The following is a 16531-nucleotide window of genomic DNA, read 5'->3' as shown; positions in this document are numbered from 1 at the left end:
TCTGTGGGTTTAGTTTTGTTTGTTTTTTTAACAGGTAATCAGTTTTATAATATTTTTGTCCCTTAAGCAGCTTTGTACTTTCTTCAAGTTGAGTCGTTTCTATTTAAAGGTTAAAGTGAACGAAATTTTGAGGCTTGAATAGAAAACACACCGAACGGTAGGGTTCACGGCCAAGCCAGGGGCGAACATCAGCAGAGCCAAGGGAGCGGCCCCAGACCGGGTTCTTCGAAAGGCCCATCTCATCAAGGTGGCTCTAGATGTTTTCCATCGCAAGGAGGATATAAGGTCTAGGAGGTATAACTATATTCGTTGAAGAACAGAAAATTTAAAAAACCTTGGCAGCTCAGGATAAAGGATTGTCTCTGATTCATTTTGTAGATGAGTTGTATTAGACATTATTGATTTATAGCTCGACAGACTGGGAGTACCAGAAACGTGGAGGCGGGTGGGGGGTTCGAGGAAGAACTATTCGGCAAGAAATCAACGACCCGAAGCGTGGATTAAAATGCAAAAAATTATGCGACCAAACAAGGTTAGGACCTCCAAACTTGCTTAAGACGGAACAGAAGATGGTTGATGTGATTTTCTCTTTTGTAGGCTTGGATGGAGCCAAAATCTTACTCAATGCGATTTTTTTCAACTGCTGAGCGCAATGAAAGGGGACTGAATCAGTACCGTGTCGATTTTAAACCGAAACTGGACGATACAAAAACACGACGGGCCCTAGTTTGCAGAGCATCCATAAACATACCCTCTTCAGGCATATTGTTTGATGGTACTCTACACCCCAACCAAGCTCCAGCCTGACCCCTTGGAATTTGCTGTTGCTGATGACAGTAAGTACTAAAGGGCTACATTTTGTTTTTCTTCCTCATGCTTTTAAAAGTGAATAAATTTGTACATTTCTGGAGCATATCGATTTGGTTTATGACCTTTTCCCACTTCTGTGGTAATATCATGATTTTGGCAATTTCTGGATTTTTTGAGCGAAAATCTAAACCAAATGATCTTCACAAGATCCTTTTAAAGTGAGATTTGCTCCGTTAGTACGAATAAATAGCAATCTTTCTAGTTAAGTTACATGGTAGATATATGGTTGTGCCATCCGATTTTTCCAGTGCTACTAAAGATGTATGTGATCTAGCATGCTTGTCTTGTAGTATTTTTTAATAAAATATTTCAATCGAATCATTTGTTGATAGCAGGAAGTTAAATTAATGGTATAAAACATATGCATATGTGTCAATGGTTCAAAAGCTTTTCCTTGTTTATATTTGGTTGTCTGGATCTACACCGATATGTTTAAAAATGGCCAGCTAGTAACTCAATCATTCTGTAGCTAATTTAGCTACCAATTAGTCCCCTCGTCCTATAATTCAACATTATCCAACATCAGTAACTGCAAACCTTTAACTCGACAGTCATCTTGTTTTTAATTGGGTATCAGTTTTATATATTTTCTCTTCTACGATGACAAATCTATTCACTTCCAGTCTTTTAGTTAGCTTTTGCTCTTACAGGCTATAGATTTTTGGAGTGGTATTAAAAAAAATATAACGATGATCGCTAGTCATTATATGCTGATACCAACATTGGAAGGTGTTTGTTATTTCTATATGATATATTTTTGAAAATACGGAGCAGGTCATGTTTTGCCAAAACAAGAAGGATTAATCAAGAGGGATAACGTCTGGTAAATACGCCAGGTCGTGCCGATTGTGTTAGCCGGATATATTTTAAGTTTCCGTCGACTCATTGGCGAGTGATGTTTTGCAGAAGACGTGAAATACTTGGTGTCCATTCGCTTGGTGAGAGAGGTGAACTGGGGCGACTGGCACTACCTGCAGATCTTCAAACTCATGGTCAGACATTGCCTGGAATCGCTCGAGTTTAAGCTGCTGGGAAGGAATTATTTCGATACGATGTAAAAGGTAATCATACCGTAGTATAATCTGGAGTTGTAGCCTGGTTATTTCACGTCGATGAGGCAGCACGAAAAATAGAGTATGCTGAACATCGATCTAAACTTTAAGGTGCGTTCTAGGATACTTCAGCCAAGACTGAAGCTTATCGCGTTCGTATATTTGCAAGTCCTCCGTACCGACAACGTCTATGACCTTCTATTGGAATCAGAACGATCGTAACACCATGAAGGAGTTCCAGCAACCGGTGATAGGCAATAATCAGCCAATGCTCCTTTCTCGGTCCAAACCGCGAAAAATCCGAGTCGGCATGCCAGAGATCGTCATGCTTATGCCCCAGCTATGCACGATGACGGGTCTGACGGAGAAACAGAGAGAGAAATTCCAGCTGATGAAGTCGCTGAGCGAACATACCCTTATCGGATCAATTGGTATGTATAATCTATTCAAAGTTATTTTAGTAATGCGTCATGAATATTTGTGACGTCGAACATTGCAATTTTGTCGCATCAACTCTGAGTTTTAGTTCAGTTTGGCTTTGACAAACAACAAAATTATAATCTAAACGAATTAATTGAACAAAAATGTTCTCAAATATAATTTATTTTAACATTCAATACATATATTATCGAAGGACTTAAAACTACAATTAAGAACACAGGTATAATGGTTTGTAGGTTAGATTTGTTTTGTTTACATTAAACTCTCTTCCAGAACACCCATGAGGTAGAGTTTCTAGGCTCGTTTTTTTATGTAGCGGTATTCCCCTGGTAGCCTAATCCAGCTAATTAACAATTTTATATCTGAGAGACGTATTTTACCTTCATTCCAGAGCATACTTACCTTTTTATGTTTAGTTCTTGTTTCCTTCGATGGTGTGTTTACTTTTCAAGTCATCTTTGTATCGCTGTATATTTTATTACTTCTGCTACTACCTATGTACACCATTCTTCATAAAAGTAATCACTGAATTCAGTCAAATGCTTTCACCATATCTACAAAACAGTATTCATTCTCTCCTTATGCGTTTTAACCTAATGTTCATGTTTAATTTTGAACAATTGCAATCATATCTGTGCATACAAATCTTTCACGCCCTACCATTTTATACAGTTATATTCAATTATGTGCATAACTTTAGTTGTTTCCACTCTCATCACTCTGTCTCAGGAATATCCAGCATTGCACAGCATTTATCACATATCCTGAAAGTTTCCTTCAATTACTTTCACTTTCCGACTCACTAAACTGTTAATTTCTAATCTGTCTTAAACATGTTCACGATTCCACCATGTATCTCAATTACTTCCTATGTATACCTTATCGAGTTCATCCAAATTGAAGATGCTATGGTTGACAATGCTTCCTTCTCAACCAGCAATATATCTGCAATTAATGGTTTTATTTTATGCCTTTAAAAATTGAATTCTTTTACGGCAATGTTTGAAAGTTCCATTAATCCTATCCGATGGTTATCTTCACACAGGTAATGTGTCCTTGTAAGAGTATATGAAAGGATGTCTTACGTCCGTGAAAAAGCTGCATGTCCTTTATGTATATCTGAGAAGTGAAGATTGGAACTTTGTAAAATGGTAGAAACTAATGGGATTATTTATGGTTTATTCGAGTGATTGACAATTTACTATTGACGATATAGCTACTACGAAATATTACCTATTATTGCCATAAAAAAAGTCAAAAATATTTTACTATTTATCATACACAATTTTAATCTTTACCCAATCTTTGAAAAATTTGGTTACAAAACGCTCTATATTAATATACAATATATTGTTATTTACATAGCGATTGAATGAGTCAATAGTAAAAAGTAGTTAATTACTAAACAGTCCATAGTTCCCAACGCTAAATATAACGCTCAAGCTAACTTAATGTATAAATATATAATATAATAATACTGGATATCAGACAAACAATTAAGTATACTAAAACTCCAACCACTTGGTTTGAAACAAAAGTGGCTGCCGCAGTCGTTGTTGGATTCAAGTTTTCGATCGCTTGTGAACGGCAACGTCGCAAAATTACGCGTAGACAGTCGAAACTTGCAAAATGCCGACTATGATCATGCCAAATCAGTCGCTACTGTCGCTTAGGGCTAATGAATGACTGTTTCGTTTTCCACGAAAGTCGCCATACAGATGAACAGTAAGTTTGGCGGGTCGGCGTGAGGTTCCAACATGCCTAGATTTACGATGGTCGTAGGGTAAGTGACGTCACGTTGTACTAAACGATGACAGTACTCAAATGAGTATCCATATTTTAAAAACTCCCACGGATGCGAATTAAAACCCGCAGTTTTAAAATAAGATGGCTCGGGGGAAGCCGGACCATGGTATGTTAAGAGAAGACTGTGTAATATGATGTGATGGTTTTTTAGGGTCGAATTTATTTGTTTTTTCTCCAATTCTGTTAACTACTTATCTACTACTGATTTTAGACGACTTTCTCTAATATTGTGGTATATCTAAACAACAGGGCACTGAATAATCCTATAATCTATAATTATTATAGTCTCTTTTAACTTTTTCTCTATATCAGAATAATACAGGCTATTTACAAACTTTGTTCCTTTTCCCATACTCCATTGTAAATTTCCAATAATATGTCATTAGCTTTCTGATCTACTAATTCTTTTGCTCCTACTTTTAGTTACGACGTCTGCCGTAATACTGCTAACAAAGGGAAAGGTTTCGCCGGAATGGTGGCCTCCATCGACGTGGGTTGCATCGACTGCAAACACCTCCAGACGCGGAATGGTGTATATGCAGGTAAGGAACCGGTGTCCTGAACCTGATTAAAATCGTCGGTGGTACGACGATTTTCATCTTGTATCGTTTCAGAACGCATAGTGGTGTACAGAGATGGTGTGAGCGACGGTCAGATGAAATACGTAAAGGAGCACGAGGTGGAATTGCTGAAGAACGATCTGTTCAAAAACCGACCCCGACATTGTATCGAAGCGTAGTAACACCAAAATTTTTAAGGCCCAAGCTGACGGGCCGAACAGCAGTCCACTGCCAGTTTTAACTCACTTTAGCTTTGACATACAAGAAAATTATAATCTAAATAAAACAATTGAACAAAAATATTGTCACGTCAAATATAATGTATTTTAAAGTGTAACATTAAAGTACATCTAATACATATACTATTGAAGGTAATAAAACTACAATTAAGAATAAAGGTATAATAGTTTGTAGCTTTTGTTTACATTGAACTCTTTTCCACAACACCTATGACGTGTTTTTTATGTGGTAGTATCTGTTAAATATATGACTTGTCTCGATACAAGAGCCAGTATAGAAAGGAGGAAGAAAAGTTAGTAGAGGGCGCTGTGACTTGTATCGAGTGGGTATAAATTACCGGGGATCAAAATAAAGTATTTCTTTTGTTCCAAGGTCATTAGTGGTGTATTAATTCCGTCCCGTCCCGAATCGTCAGTGATTCGTAATAGTATCCCCTGGAGGCCTAATCCACCTAATTAACAATTGTATGTCTCAGAAATGAGTTCATTCTAGAGCATATTGACCACGTTTTTTTACCATATTTTTTACGTTTAGTTCTTCTTTACTTCGATGGTGTGTTTACTTGTCAAGTCATCTTGGTAGCACTGTATATTTTATTTCTTCTGCTACTATTTTTGTACACCATTCTTTATAAACTTAATCACTGAATTCCGTCTAATGCATTTGCAATATCTACAAGACTAGTAGTATTCATTCTTTCGTCATACATTCTAACCTAATGCCCATGTTGAATTTTGAAAAACTACAATCATATATGTGCACAAAAATCTTCCACGCCTTGCAATACCATTTTCTACAATTATATTCAATTAATTATGTGCATACCTTTAGTTGTTTCCACTTTCATCACTCCGTCTCAGGAATTTCCAGCATAACACAGCATTATCACATATACCGAATGACCCTTATATGAATTACCGAATATTTCCTTCAGTTAGTTTTACTTTCCGTCTCAATCACTAAACTGATAATTCCTAATATGTCTAAAACATGTTCACGATTCCATCATTTATCAATTACTTCCTCTGTATGTCCTATCGAGTTCATCCAAACCGAAGGTGTTATGGTTGACAATGGTTCCTTCCACATATTCAAACAGTTTCTGATGGATTATCCTTCTCGACCAGCAATATATCTGCAATTATTTATTAAAAATATAATGACCAAAAAAACCTAATATAATACTATTGAAACTTTTACCATTTTTCTATCAATTTTACTTTTATTTACACTTTCCTTGTAACTGTCTTGCTAAGGGTGCCACAATGAACCATTTTGAAATATTCAAGTTTCATCAATATCCACAAATTCAAATAGTTTATCTTCCTTGGTCTTAATTTATGCCTTTAAAAATTGATATGACTAGGCCTTTAAAAATTGATATGAATATGCCTGGATGTTCCATTAAACCTCTCTGAGGGTTATCTTTACACTATTTAAACCCTATGCCCTGCAAGAGTGTATGAAAGGATGTCTTACATCCCTCAAGAGCTGCATGTCCTAATTCTTTTATGTATGCTTTCCAAACAGACAATTTTCTCTAAAATAATTTTATTAAATTATGTTTATATCGATAAAATATTTTGTGTACTTGCTGTTCTTATACATTTCGTATATAGTCTCAACTATGAGTTTTAGTTCAGTTTGGCTTTGACATACAAGTAAATTCCAATCTATCAAATAAAATTCAGTTTTTTTACTAATGCGTCGTGAATATTTGTGACGTTGAAACATTGCAATGTTGCCGCATAAACTCTGAGTTTTAGTTCAGTTTGGCTTTGACATACAAGAAAATTCTAATTTAAATAATATAATTGAACAAAAATTTTATCAAATATAATTTATTTTAATATTTGAGTTCATCTAATAATTATATTATTGAAGGTCTTAAAACTACAATTAAGAACACAAGTATAATAGTTTGTAGGTTAGGTTTGTTTTGTTTACATTCAACTATTTTCCACATCATCCATCAGGTAGAGTTTCTAGACACGTTTTTGTATGTAGTGGCGTACCCATGGAGGCCTAATTCACCTAATTAACAATTGTATGTCTGATATTGTATATTGTATGTAGACGGGTTTTCTTGGGAGAATCTAACTTATTATTCTTCATTTTGTAAGCGATGACCCGCTAAAAGTTATTTTCAATAAAATTGTAGGACTTATATTATTTAATATCATCAATAATTACCTCTCTAACGGAAATTATAGCCATAAGGGGCCTCCATTATCTCGTTCTATTTCGTAATATTCTATTAAATATTACAGAGAGCTTAAACAGAGAGCTACTTAATAAGAATTATAGATATATTACAGAGCGGTATAATATTTACCAAAATAATCAAAGCCCTAAAATAACGTTTGTCGGCTTTTAATCTATAATAATAATTAATATTTTGAATAATTTTTCGTACGTCTGACAACCGGCCGACGACCGTATGCACAATTCTTTAATGCAATAGAGTTAAGAGGTTTTAACTCTTACCTATATATTATTGTGGCTGTATAGTTAACTGTAATTTTCAGATATATTATAATGTGAAAAGAATTTGTACTGGTAACATATTTGTTCAATTATTTTATTTAGATTACAATTTTCTTCTATGTTAAAGCCAAACAGAACCAAAACTTAGAGTTAATACGGCAACATTGTAATGTATACTTGACATAATGCATAATTATGTAAATTATCATAAATATTTTGTATTATATAGCATTGCCTATCAGAAAGCCATAAGGAAACCAAGCGTCATTATCCCTGAGATATTTGGAATGATGACATTACTTAAAAAAATACCTTTCAAAAAAAAATTAATATATTGTTGTTATTTAAGGAGAGTTGAGGAAGGTTAAGGAAAATGATCATCTAAAGGGGATACCATGTTTATAATATTGTATTTACCATATTATTTGATAATTTCGCATTCACTATATTATTTATAATTTTGCATGCGTCATATTATTTAACAGTTGATGAAATCGTTTTTTTTTACAGACCTGCCATAGTCGGATTTAACAAGACTTTCTGTTACATGTGATGGAGCCATGCATGTGAGCCAAGTTGTTTTTCTTAGAATAAAAAATTTTTTGTTTTGTTTTATTCACACATACCTGAACAATGTAGTTCATCAAGATACTTGGGAAGTTCATCCACCTTACCTGATTTAAAGTTAAATGTTGGTTAATGCAGGATTACATTTTAGAATTAAGACATGAATGTACATTCTATATTATAAAAGTTTTGGCAATATTTTCGTAATAAAACAACTTATAAAAAATAATTGTTTTATTCGAACTTCCAGTCCAGAATCTTCAGACAGGCTGTCTCGGCCGCCTGGCATATTTGCAAAGCCGCCAGGTGCATCTACAACCATAAGAAAAAACGTTACGCTGTATTGCTAGAGCGTTATAGTGAGTACAGACCTAAACGAAGCGAAACGTGCTGGCTCTGGGCGTACATTCTATTCGGCGAACGCGATTCTCTATAGCGGTATTTTCTTGTAATCGAAATTAAATCGAAAATTCGGGTCCCCCAACTTCATTTGACGGTTTGGTTCGGAGGCGCGAATACTTTGCACAATAGCATAAGAAAGAAGTTGTGGTTGGTTATGATAAGGAAGAAAATACGAATAATATTGGAATCTAACTCATTTGAAGATTATGATAAGAATATGACAAAAACTCTTATGTTTATACAACTTTGGTACTCTACTTATAGATTCCTAAAAATATTTTAAACAATCTAAATCATCAGAAGATATATTCAGCCCAAAACAGAAGACAGTATATGTGCAAATTTCACTATGAGATGGACATAATAATACCATAAATTAAGAATATTACCTTTATTTGGTGGCGTAAGATTTACAAATCGAATTATTAGGCTACGTATCCATTTAGGTTGGAGACAAATAATGTATAAACAAGTACAAATGTGTATTTATTGTATGGAATATGATTGTATTCTAGAAATGTAATTACTGTTTTGAAGGTAAAATATTTATTAACTGTGTTTAAATTCAGACACAACGATTAAGCAGTATGAAAATATAAAAGCCGTCTTATACAGAATGATTAGGAGCCATTGACCATACAAGAAGATTTATAGTAAAAAAATAAATTGAAAAGATAAACTAAAAAATAAACTTGCTAATAAGTACATTTCAGACAATCTCGGAAAAAATTATGAAATTACGCCCTGAAACTGCAGTAATATTATAGCTGCTATTTGAAGAACAACATAGGTAAATGACTATTCTAAGATTTCATTACCGACTTTTGGTTGAAAATATAGTAGTCATTTTGGAAAGAAGTCAATTGTTGAGTTTAGTGCGGTTTATTCGTAATTATTATTACATGTCGATAGTAGTAATATAGTATTATGTTATTTTTTCAGCCTTTTTCTAAATGCGATTTCTACTATTTGCACAACTTTCATATATGTTCTTAACAATAAAATATTGAAAAATAACGTTCTAAAAGACCTTGGTAAGCTTAGTTTTTTCTGTTAATAATTATTTTATAAGCTTATTATTGAACATCTTTTTCCTCACCAGTTGTGAAATAGTTTTTTCATATTATTTGACAAGTTTTGTACTGACATCCTCCGTCAATAAATGTAATTCCCTTCAATTCAACCAGAAATAAGAAAATCAACTCATATTTTTAGGATGTTATTTTATTTTTGACTCGTTTTTGATAACTGCCATTTGCATAATAGAAATCCAAGTTAAATATTATTTCACATTTTTATGTATAGAACAAGATTTTTGCAAGGAAAATATAAATATTTTAAGTTTTGATGTTTATTTATAACACTCATTATATTAGGGACATATTTATTAATCAAAAACATCTATATTCTAATCTTATAATATATCTAATATTATCTAAATAACAAGGCAAAGATGAGGTTATTTCCTCGAAACCAAAAACCTATGTCATTCATAATCCCGCTAATTCTTTTCACTCTCGTTCAAATTTGTTGGCCCGATCCACGTCTCGTGCTGCAACATTCTGTTCGTATCCAAGCGCTGAAAGTCATGCGGCGAACACTGGAACTAGGCAAAGTGAAATGGCAAAATATTGTACAAAATGGCACTAAAACTTTGAACCAATTTTTAAACCTTCGCCGAATTCATTTCGAAGAGAAAGCAGAACCTTATATTTTGTGTTAAAACAGAAAGTGGTACACTTTCAGACTGATTTAAAATAATCCTGAAACGAAATGGTATGTAAAAACATTTCCAGTCAGTTCATTCGTAAAGTTTGTGTTAGTCCTTTTTTATGCATCTTACATTAAATATGCTTAGGATAATCTTAACTTACAAATTAATATATTACTACTGTTTTATTTTACTTGCATAATAAACAAGTAAGACGAGTACAGGATTAATACATCCGTATGTATTTACCAAATTAAAATAAAACTAAACTACTTAGGCTAAAATTAGGAACACACTAAACAAGTTCATGTGGTTAGGTTCGCTATGTCCTGATTTTTTGCGTGTTGTACAGTAGCAGTATTATTTCCACGTTGCTATAAGTTAACATCCTTATTTCATGTTTTTTTATTTAATGCGAAATATTAGATGTCTGCGTATATCCATTTAATTCCGAGGTCATCACGCAACTATTTGCGTATTGGTTACGTAGCGATAAGCATTGGTAATGAATCCTGGAATTTCGTTTTGATTGCGTTGGATTTACTAGTTGGTTGGATTTTTAATGCAATAACATATTTGCCCCCCATCTGCCCAAGTTGGTTTTATGATTAACGGATAAACCAATCTCTTTGATTTTAGGTGAAGTTTAGAGTATATTCCGACAAAGCAGTGCAGTTGCTTGACTTTGAGTCTAATCTACTCTACTTTTATCTAATATATTTCCAATTTAACCTATTCCATCGTATCGAGATGTACTCCAAAGTATTTTTTGATTTTGTCATTTCGCCTCAATGCAAAATTAACATGAAAGTATTTGAAGCTATTATGCTGTATTTTTCAGTGTCTAGTTCATTTGTAGATCTTGTTGACCACTACCTGTATTTTTTTCTACAGCCTTAGTCAGAGATACATATTTTGTCATTATAACTGGGAGGTCGCCAAATGTTCCATGTACTGTTTTTCTTGTTGTTGGGATATTATTAGATATAGGAATGGTCCCAAAATACTACCCTGTCGAACTATAGCCGAAATAGGTTTAAGCAGTCTATAAAATTCAATTTGTGTTGGTATTGATCGATACCATTGTCATATGTCAATATAAATATAATAAAACAACTTCAACCTACAAACTATTGTGGCTCTTTAATTAATTGTAGTTTAAGACTTTCAATAAGTATGATGTTAAAATAAGTAATATTTCATAACGTTATTTTTGTTTCATCATTTTATTTATGTTAGTGTTAAATCAAATATTTCTTCTTTAGTTAAAAGAAGAAATCTGTGTTAACTACAATAATTAAATGTTATAAATTTCTAGGGACTTTCGAGTTATGTAGTTGTCAGATATACAGATATGTTAGTCAAGGGGGAAACCACGTTGTACGTTGTTGTTGTTTGTTTTTGTATATAAATAGATTTAATTAACACATAAAAGCGCTAAACAGTAAAACGGAATGGTTGATGTGGAAGCGTAAAATTCGAGATTTGTTGGATTACCACAAGGGAGCTATAGATGCAATCGATAGCGAATTGGTGAAACCGAGCGCGTTGGTGGCAGACACTAATGACAAGATGATGAAGAATCATAAAGTGCAATCGGATTTATATAGAAAAGCTAACAGTTATGCCAAGTCTATGATTACAAGTGCATTAACAGATGCTGTATATCAAATATTATGGACAAACAGACGGATTATGAAGTGTGGGAGGCATTGAAGCAAAATTTCTAAGCATCATACAAGGTCAAAAAGGAAAAACAGATTGCAAAATTTACAGGTTTATGGAACGAATTAAATAATGGATTTAAGGCAAAAAATGAAAATGAATTACCTGATTTTATGTTAGCATGCATAGTTCTGCATATTCTACCAGCAAACTTTGAAAATTTCAAATCAAGTTGGATGTAACAACAGTAAAGACAGAATACATTGAAGGATGTCTATTTTGTACCGAATATTTCCAAAAGCTTTTTTCTGTTTTAGCTCCTCATGATTGATTTAAAACTAGTAAGTTTGAGTCAACGCCTATATCCTGTTTTATAAAGATTCGTGGTCAATTGAAGTTATGCACATGATACAAAATGAAAATAATAAAAACCTATATGACATATGCTACTTAGTAGACTGTAGGATAAAAGTGGAACCTCCAAAGAAAAGTAATAATATACCACAATGTCAACATCTTGGACACATTACAAATTTTTGCAGTAGGGGACCAAAATGTGTGAAATGTGCCAGTAAACATTACACAACACAGTGCAGAAAACAACGCAATAGCGTAGCAACATGCGTGATGTGCAATGGGAAAGGTCACCCTGCCAACTATAAAGGATGACCAGTATATCAAAAAAATAAATAAAATAACTCTAGCCAAAGACAATTACGTCAGAACAGCGCTTAAGAGAAATTGGGAAAGCCAAAAACCCTGAAACAACATATATCGTTGAAAATAATAAAAACCCAATAAACCGCAAGACCATCGGTCAAAAATATAAGCGCAACCAAAATATCAAATGATAAACAAATAAGTACAAAACCGCTAAAGCAAAACAAGCAAAAACAAGCTAAAGAAAATCAAAAATGAGTAATTCGTTTTTAAGAATTATAACATGGATCGCAAATGGAAAAAATCAAAGAGTCCGGAAACTAGAATTATTCTTGAAAACAAATAACATATATATAGCTCTCATATTGGAAACACATTTTTCTAAAAAAATACATTAAAATACGGGGTTATGATACATACTGGACACTACACCTCAGCGAACAGTCTCGAGGCGGAACAGCTTTAATAATTAAACAAAATATACATCATTTCGAACAAGAAGAGATTAAGAATTAAGAAATACATGCTATGATAATTAGTATCAAAAAAACGGGGCTGAAATAAATATTGGCGCTATATATTGCCCGCCAAAGCATAAAATGACACAACAACAATATAAAGATATCTTTTTAAAATTAGGCTCAAAGTTTATTACTGGTGGAAACTTTAAATGTTACATACAGCTTGGGGTTCACGAATAATAACACCTGGAAAAGGAAACGAATTACTCAAAGCCATTAACCTTAAAAACTGTAATTATCATTTAGGACGCGAACACACCTACTGGCCCACAGCCAGTAATAAAATCCCAGATCCGCTGGATATCTACATTTCAAAAGGCATGTTATTAAATCAAATTAGTATAGAAATCTTGTGCGATCTAACATCTGATAACACTCCACTATTGTTAACACTGGGGACGACAATCCTAAGAAAAGCAAAAAAAATATTACCAACAAATATACTGAGTGGGACAAATTCAGATTAATACTGCAGGAACAAATGAATTTAAAAATGAGACTTAAAAGTATAGATAATCTTAAGTATTATATTTCAATCCAATGTTATAGAAGCTACCATGGATATATCTCCTCTTTATCAACTCGTTGTAGATCTAAATCTAATTTCTCCATTGGAAGTTGCCACTGAAATTAATAACCTCAATCTTAAAATGGCACCTGGTATAAATGACATTCCACCTGGATTATTGATAGTACCGCCGCGAAAAGCAATCATCATGTTGATATAGACAGATATATTTAATGCTTGTTTAAGACTAAATCATGTTCCGGATTTTTTTAAGGTGGAACATATATATATACTCAAAAAACCTGAAAATCCTACAGAAAAAGTCTAATCTTACAGGACTATTTTGCTGCTACTTGTAATTTCAAAACTATTTGAGAAACTAATATTTAAACTTATTAAAAATGTTGTAATAATACCAGATTTCCAGTTTGGTTTTAGAAATCACCATTCAACAATAGATCAAGTTCACAGAGTAACTGCGGCTATTGAAAAAGTGTTTGAGGAAAAAAATACTACCCTGCAATATTACTGGATGTCTCACAAGCTTTTAATAGGTTTGGCATTTGGAATTAATCTGTAAGATGAGCAAATTATTACCGCGTAACTATTGTCAATTGGTGGATTTAAAACTATTTTGGCTGTACTTCCACAAGATAGTATCTTAGGACCTATCCTATATCTGATCTACACTGCTGACATTCCAACAACAAAAGAAACACTGCATGGAACCTTTGCTGACGACACAATTATTATGACAAACTCTGCCATATCTCTGTCTAGTGCAGTAGAAGAAGTACAAGTGGTAGTCAACAAAATCTACAATTGGACGAAAGATTGTAAAATTCAACTAAAGAGCTTAAGTATGTTCATGTTAATATTGCATTGCAGCGATATAATAAAAACTTAATTCACTCAATGGATGACCGATTCCTCAAGTAGAATCAGCTAAATACCTCGGAATCAATCTTGATGGTAGACTAAATTGGAAACATCATATTAGACAAAAACCAAGACACATTAGAACCAAAATAAAACTACTATACTTTTTAGTTAGAAGATACTCTCAACATGATCTAAAATCAAAGAAGTTGATTTATTAGACGATGGTAAAGTCAATTTGGACCTATGGAGTGCAAATATGGGGTTGCACTAAAAATTAAAATCAACTAGTCATCCTACGCTGTCAATACAAGTTGCTTCGATTGATTACCAATGCCTATCGCTACCTGATGAACGAAGAACTGCACGATGACCTGGAAATCAAATGGACTTGCGATGTTATCCAAGATTTCGCCTTGAAACACGAAAGAAGATTACTAAATCATAGTAACATGGAAGCAATACAACTGCTGGCCAGCGCGCAGGATGTCGGGAGAATGAAACGAACCAAATCATACCAACTTATATAAAGTGCATACTTTTAGTGTAAGCTATAGCTATAAGTTATTGCAATTTTGTGATTGTAGTCGACGTATGACTTTCACCAAGTAAAGACCTGTCCGGAGAGTCGGTCAGTAAAACGAAACAAAAGTGCAACATCTGTGTCACAAATGCGGCGTTAAAAAAAGTCTAACAATAACATGTTAAAGACAGGGTTTAAAATGAGAAGTGAAAGTGCGATCGGAAAAGAAGGTCAGTATAGTAGAAAATAAATACAAAATGCCATAAAACCTTAAGGGTCGAAAACTCAATATCTAGACGAAAAATGCTAACAATGACAAAAAATAAAAGTAACAGTATTATTTCAACAATACGTAAAAAAATATGTAGAACACTGCAAAAAAAACAGATAAGATGGAAATATCGACATCAGACGAAGTAACACATATTGCAGTTTTGAATCTATAGAACGCAACTAAAACCAAGATCGAACAGGCACTCTACAATATGTGGAGGAACGAGAAGTCGGCGTGGGAGAGCCTTGAAATTGCCCAAATATCTTAAAAAGAAATTATTCAATATAATAAATGCCAATAAATAATTCAATAAATAAATGCCCTCCAGCTGCAACTAAATAAACAAAGTTTTGAAGGCAAGGACAAAACAACGATAAACCACCAAGCCAACAAAAGCTGTCCAATTCTAACATATGAAACGTCGTAAAATATTCGCGAAAATAATAGATTGTCTAGAGTTGTTGAAACTGGAATGGCACACTTAAGAAGACAAATAAACAAGAGACATTAAAGTTATGACAAAAAGGCTTCCATCAATAGCTAAATCTGAAAAAAATATCGCGGAACTAAACCAAAATGGGCTTAAATGCTTAAATGCGACAAATATATGTATAAGTTTATATATGTCCAGTAATCAGATCAGGTGGTGTTTTAGTTTACTCACTTCACTATTACGTCGCATATTTAGCTGCGAGTAAGTTGGTATGCATTGACACTTTTTCGTAGTACTTCACACAATTATACTCGTTATAGGTTCTAGAGCTATATCGCGTGAAGTCACTTTATTTCAAATATAGTACTGAGAATCAACAATGGCACGCAACACTTTGTTCTGGAATAGTTGAATGATGGATATATTAGATTTGCTAGGGGTACCCAATAGTTGGATTCCATATGACCAAATAGGCTTGACTATATACTCAAACAGCAATACCTTGTTTTCTAATGATGATAACCCCCAATAACAGAAAATGGGGAGGTGTTGTAAAACATCTGTATGACTTGCTCAAGATAATATCTAATAAATAACAACAATCGGATCTGAAACAATGAAGATTCAAATATTGGACCCTAAATATTTCAAATTTTTAATAAAAGAATTGGACAATAGAAACACGCAATATCATACTTCTCGGCCAATATCCGAAAAGATTTTAAAATTCGTAATAAAAGGACTACATCACGCAACGGATACAAACACAATTAAAACAGCTGAACAGGGCCACGAAGTTGTAAATATACATAATATAAAACGCCGTGCAACAAACGAGCCACTGCCAATGTTTTATATTGATTTGAATCCAAAAGAGAATAATACATATGTTTACGAGATTAACTATTTGGACCACGATGTCATTAAATATG

The 16531-nt window shown here is 33.4% G+C and overlaps 1 protein-coding gene and 2 long non-coding RNA genes across 4 annotated transcripts; 2 read left to right on the top strand and 1 right to left on the bottom strand.

Annotated features, from left to right (window-relative positions):
* Positions 1 to 393: 393 nt before the first annotated feature.
* On the top strand, positions 394 to 1917 carry LOC143205793 (uncharacterized). The gene is made up of 3 exons (XR_013007908.1): positions 394 to 532; positions 598 to 836; positions 1777 to 1917. It is a non-coding gene; the product is annotated as an uncharacterized LOC143205793 (long non-coding RNA).
* LOC143205788 (piwi-like protein Siwi) lies at positions 1818 to 5029 on the top strand. 2 transcript variants are annotated; one of them, XM_076418823.1, is made up of 4 exons: positions 1818 to 1931; positions 2045 to 2353; positions 4593 to 4711; positions 4784 to 4925. In XM_076418823.1, the coding sequence occupies exons 2-4, from the start codon at positions 2113 to 2115 to the stop codon at positions 4790 to 4792; spliced, it is 369 nt and encodes a 122-aa protein (XP_076274938.1). In that variant the 5' UTR covers positions 1818 to 1931; positions 2045 to 2112; the 3' UTR covers positions 4793 to 4925. The 2 variants fall into 2 exon arrangements, with proteins under 2 accessions (XP_076274938.1, XP_076274939.1); XM_076418824.1 differs by lacking the exon at positions 1818 to 1931 and having other exon boundaries at positions 2138 to 2353; positions 4784 to 5029.
* A 3071-nt stretch (positions 5030 to 8100) lies between these two features.
* Positions 8101 to 8456, bottom strand: LOC143205802 (uncharacterized). The gene is made up of 2 exons (XR_013007919.1): positions 8395 to 8456; positions 8101 to 8335 (listed from the first exon to the last, which is right to left on the bottom strand). It is a non-coding gene; the product is annotated as an uncharacterized LOC143205802 (long non-coding RNA).
* Positions 8457 to 16531: the final 8075 nt, after the last annotated feature.

This window comes from Rhynchophorus ferrugineus, unplaced genomic scaffold (assembly GCF_030347505.1).
Source record: "Rhynchophorus ferrugineus isolate W39M unplaced genomic scaffold, kcgeb_rfMv2 rfM17, whole genome shotgun sequence".
In the NCBI taxonomy this organism is placed as follows: Eukaryota; Metazoa; Arthropoda; class Insecta; order Coleoptera; family Curculionidae; genus Rhynchophorus; species Rhynchophorus ferrugineus.
The sequence above is the reverse complement of the archived record's forward strand: the minus strand, read 5'-3'. Positions and strand labels throughout refer to the sequence as shown.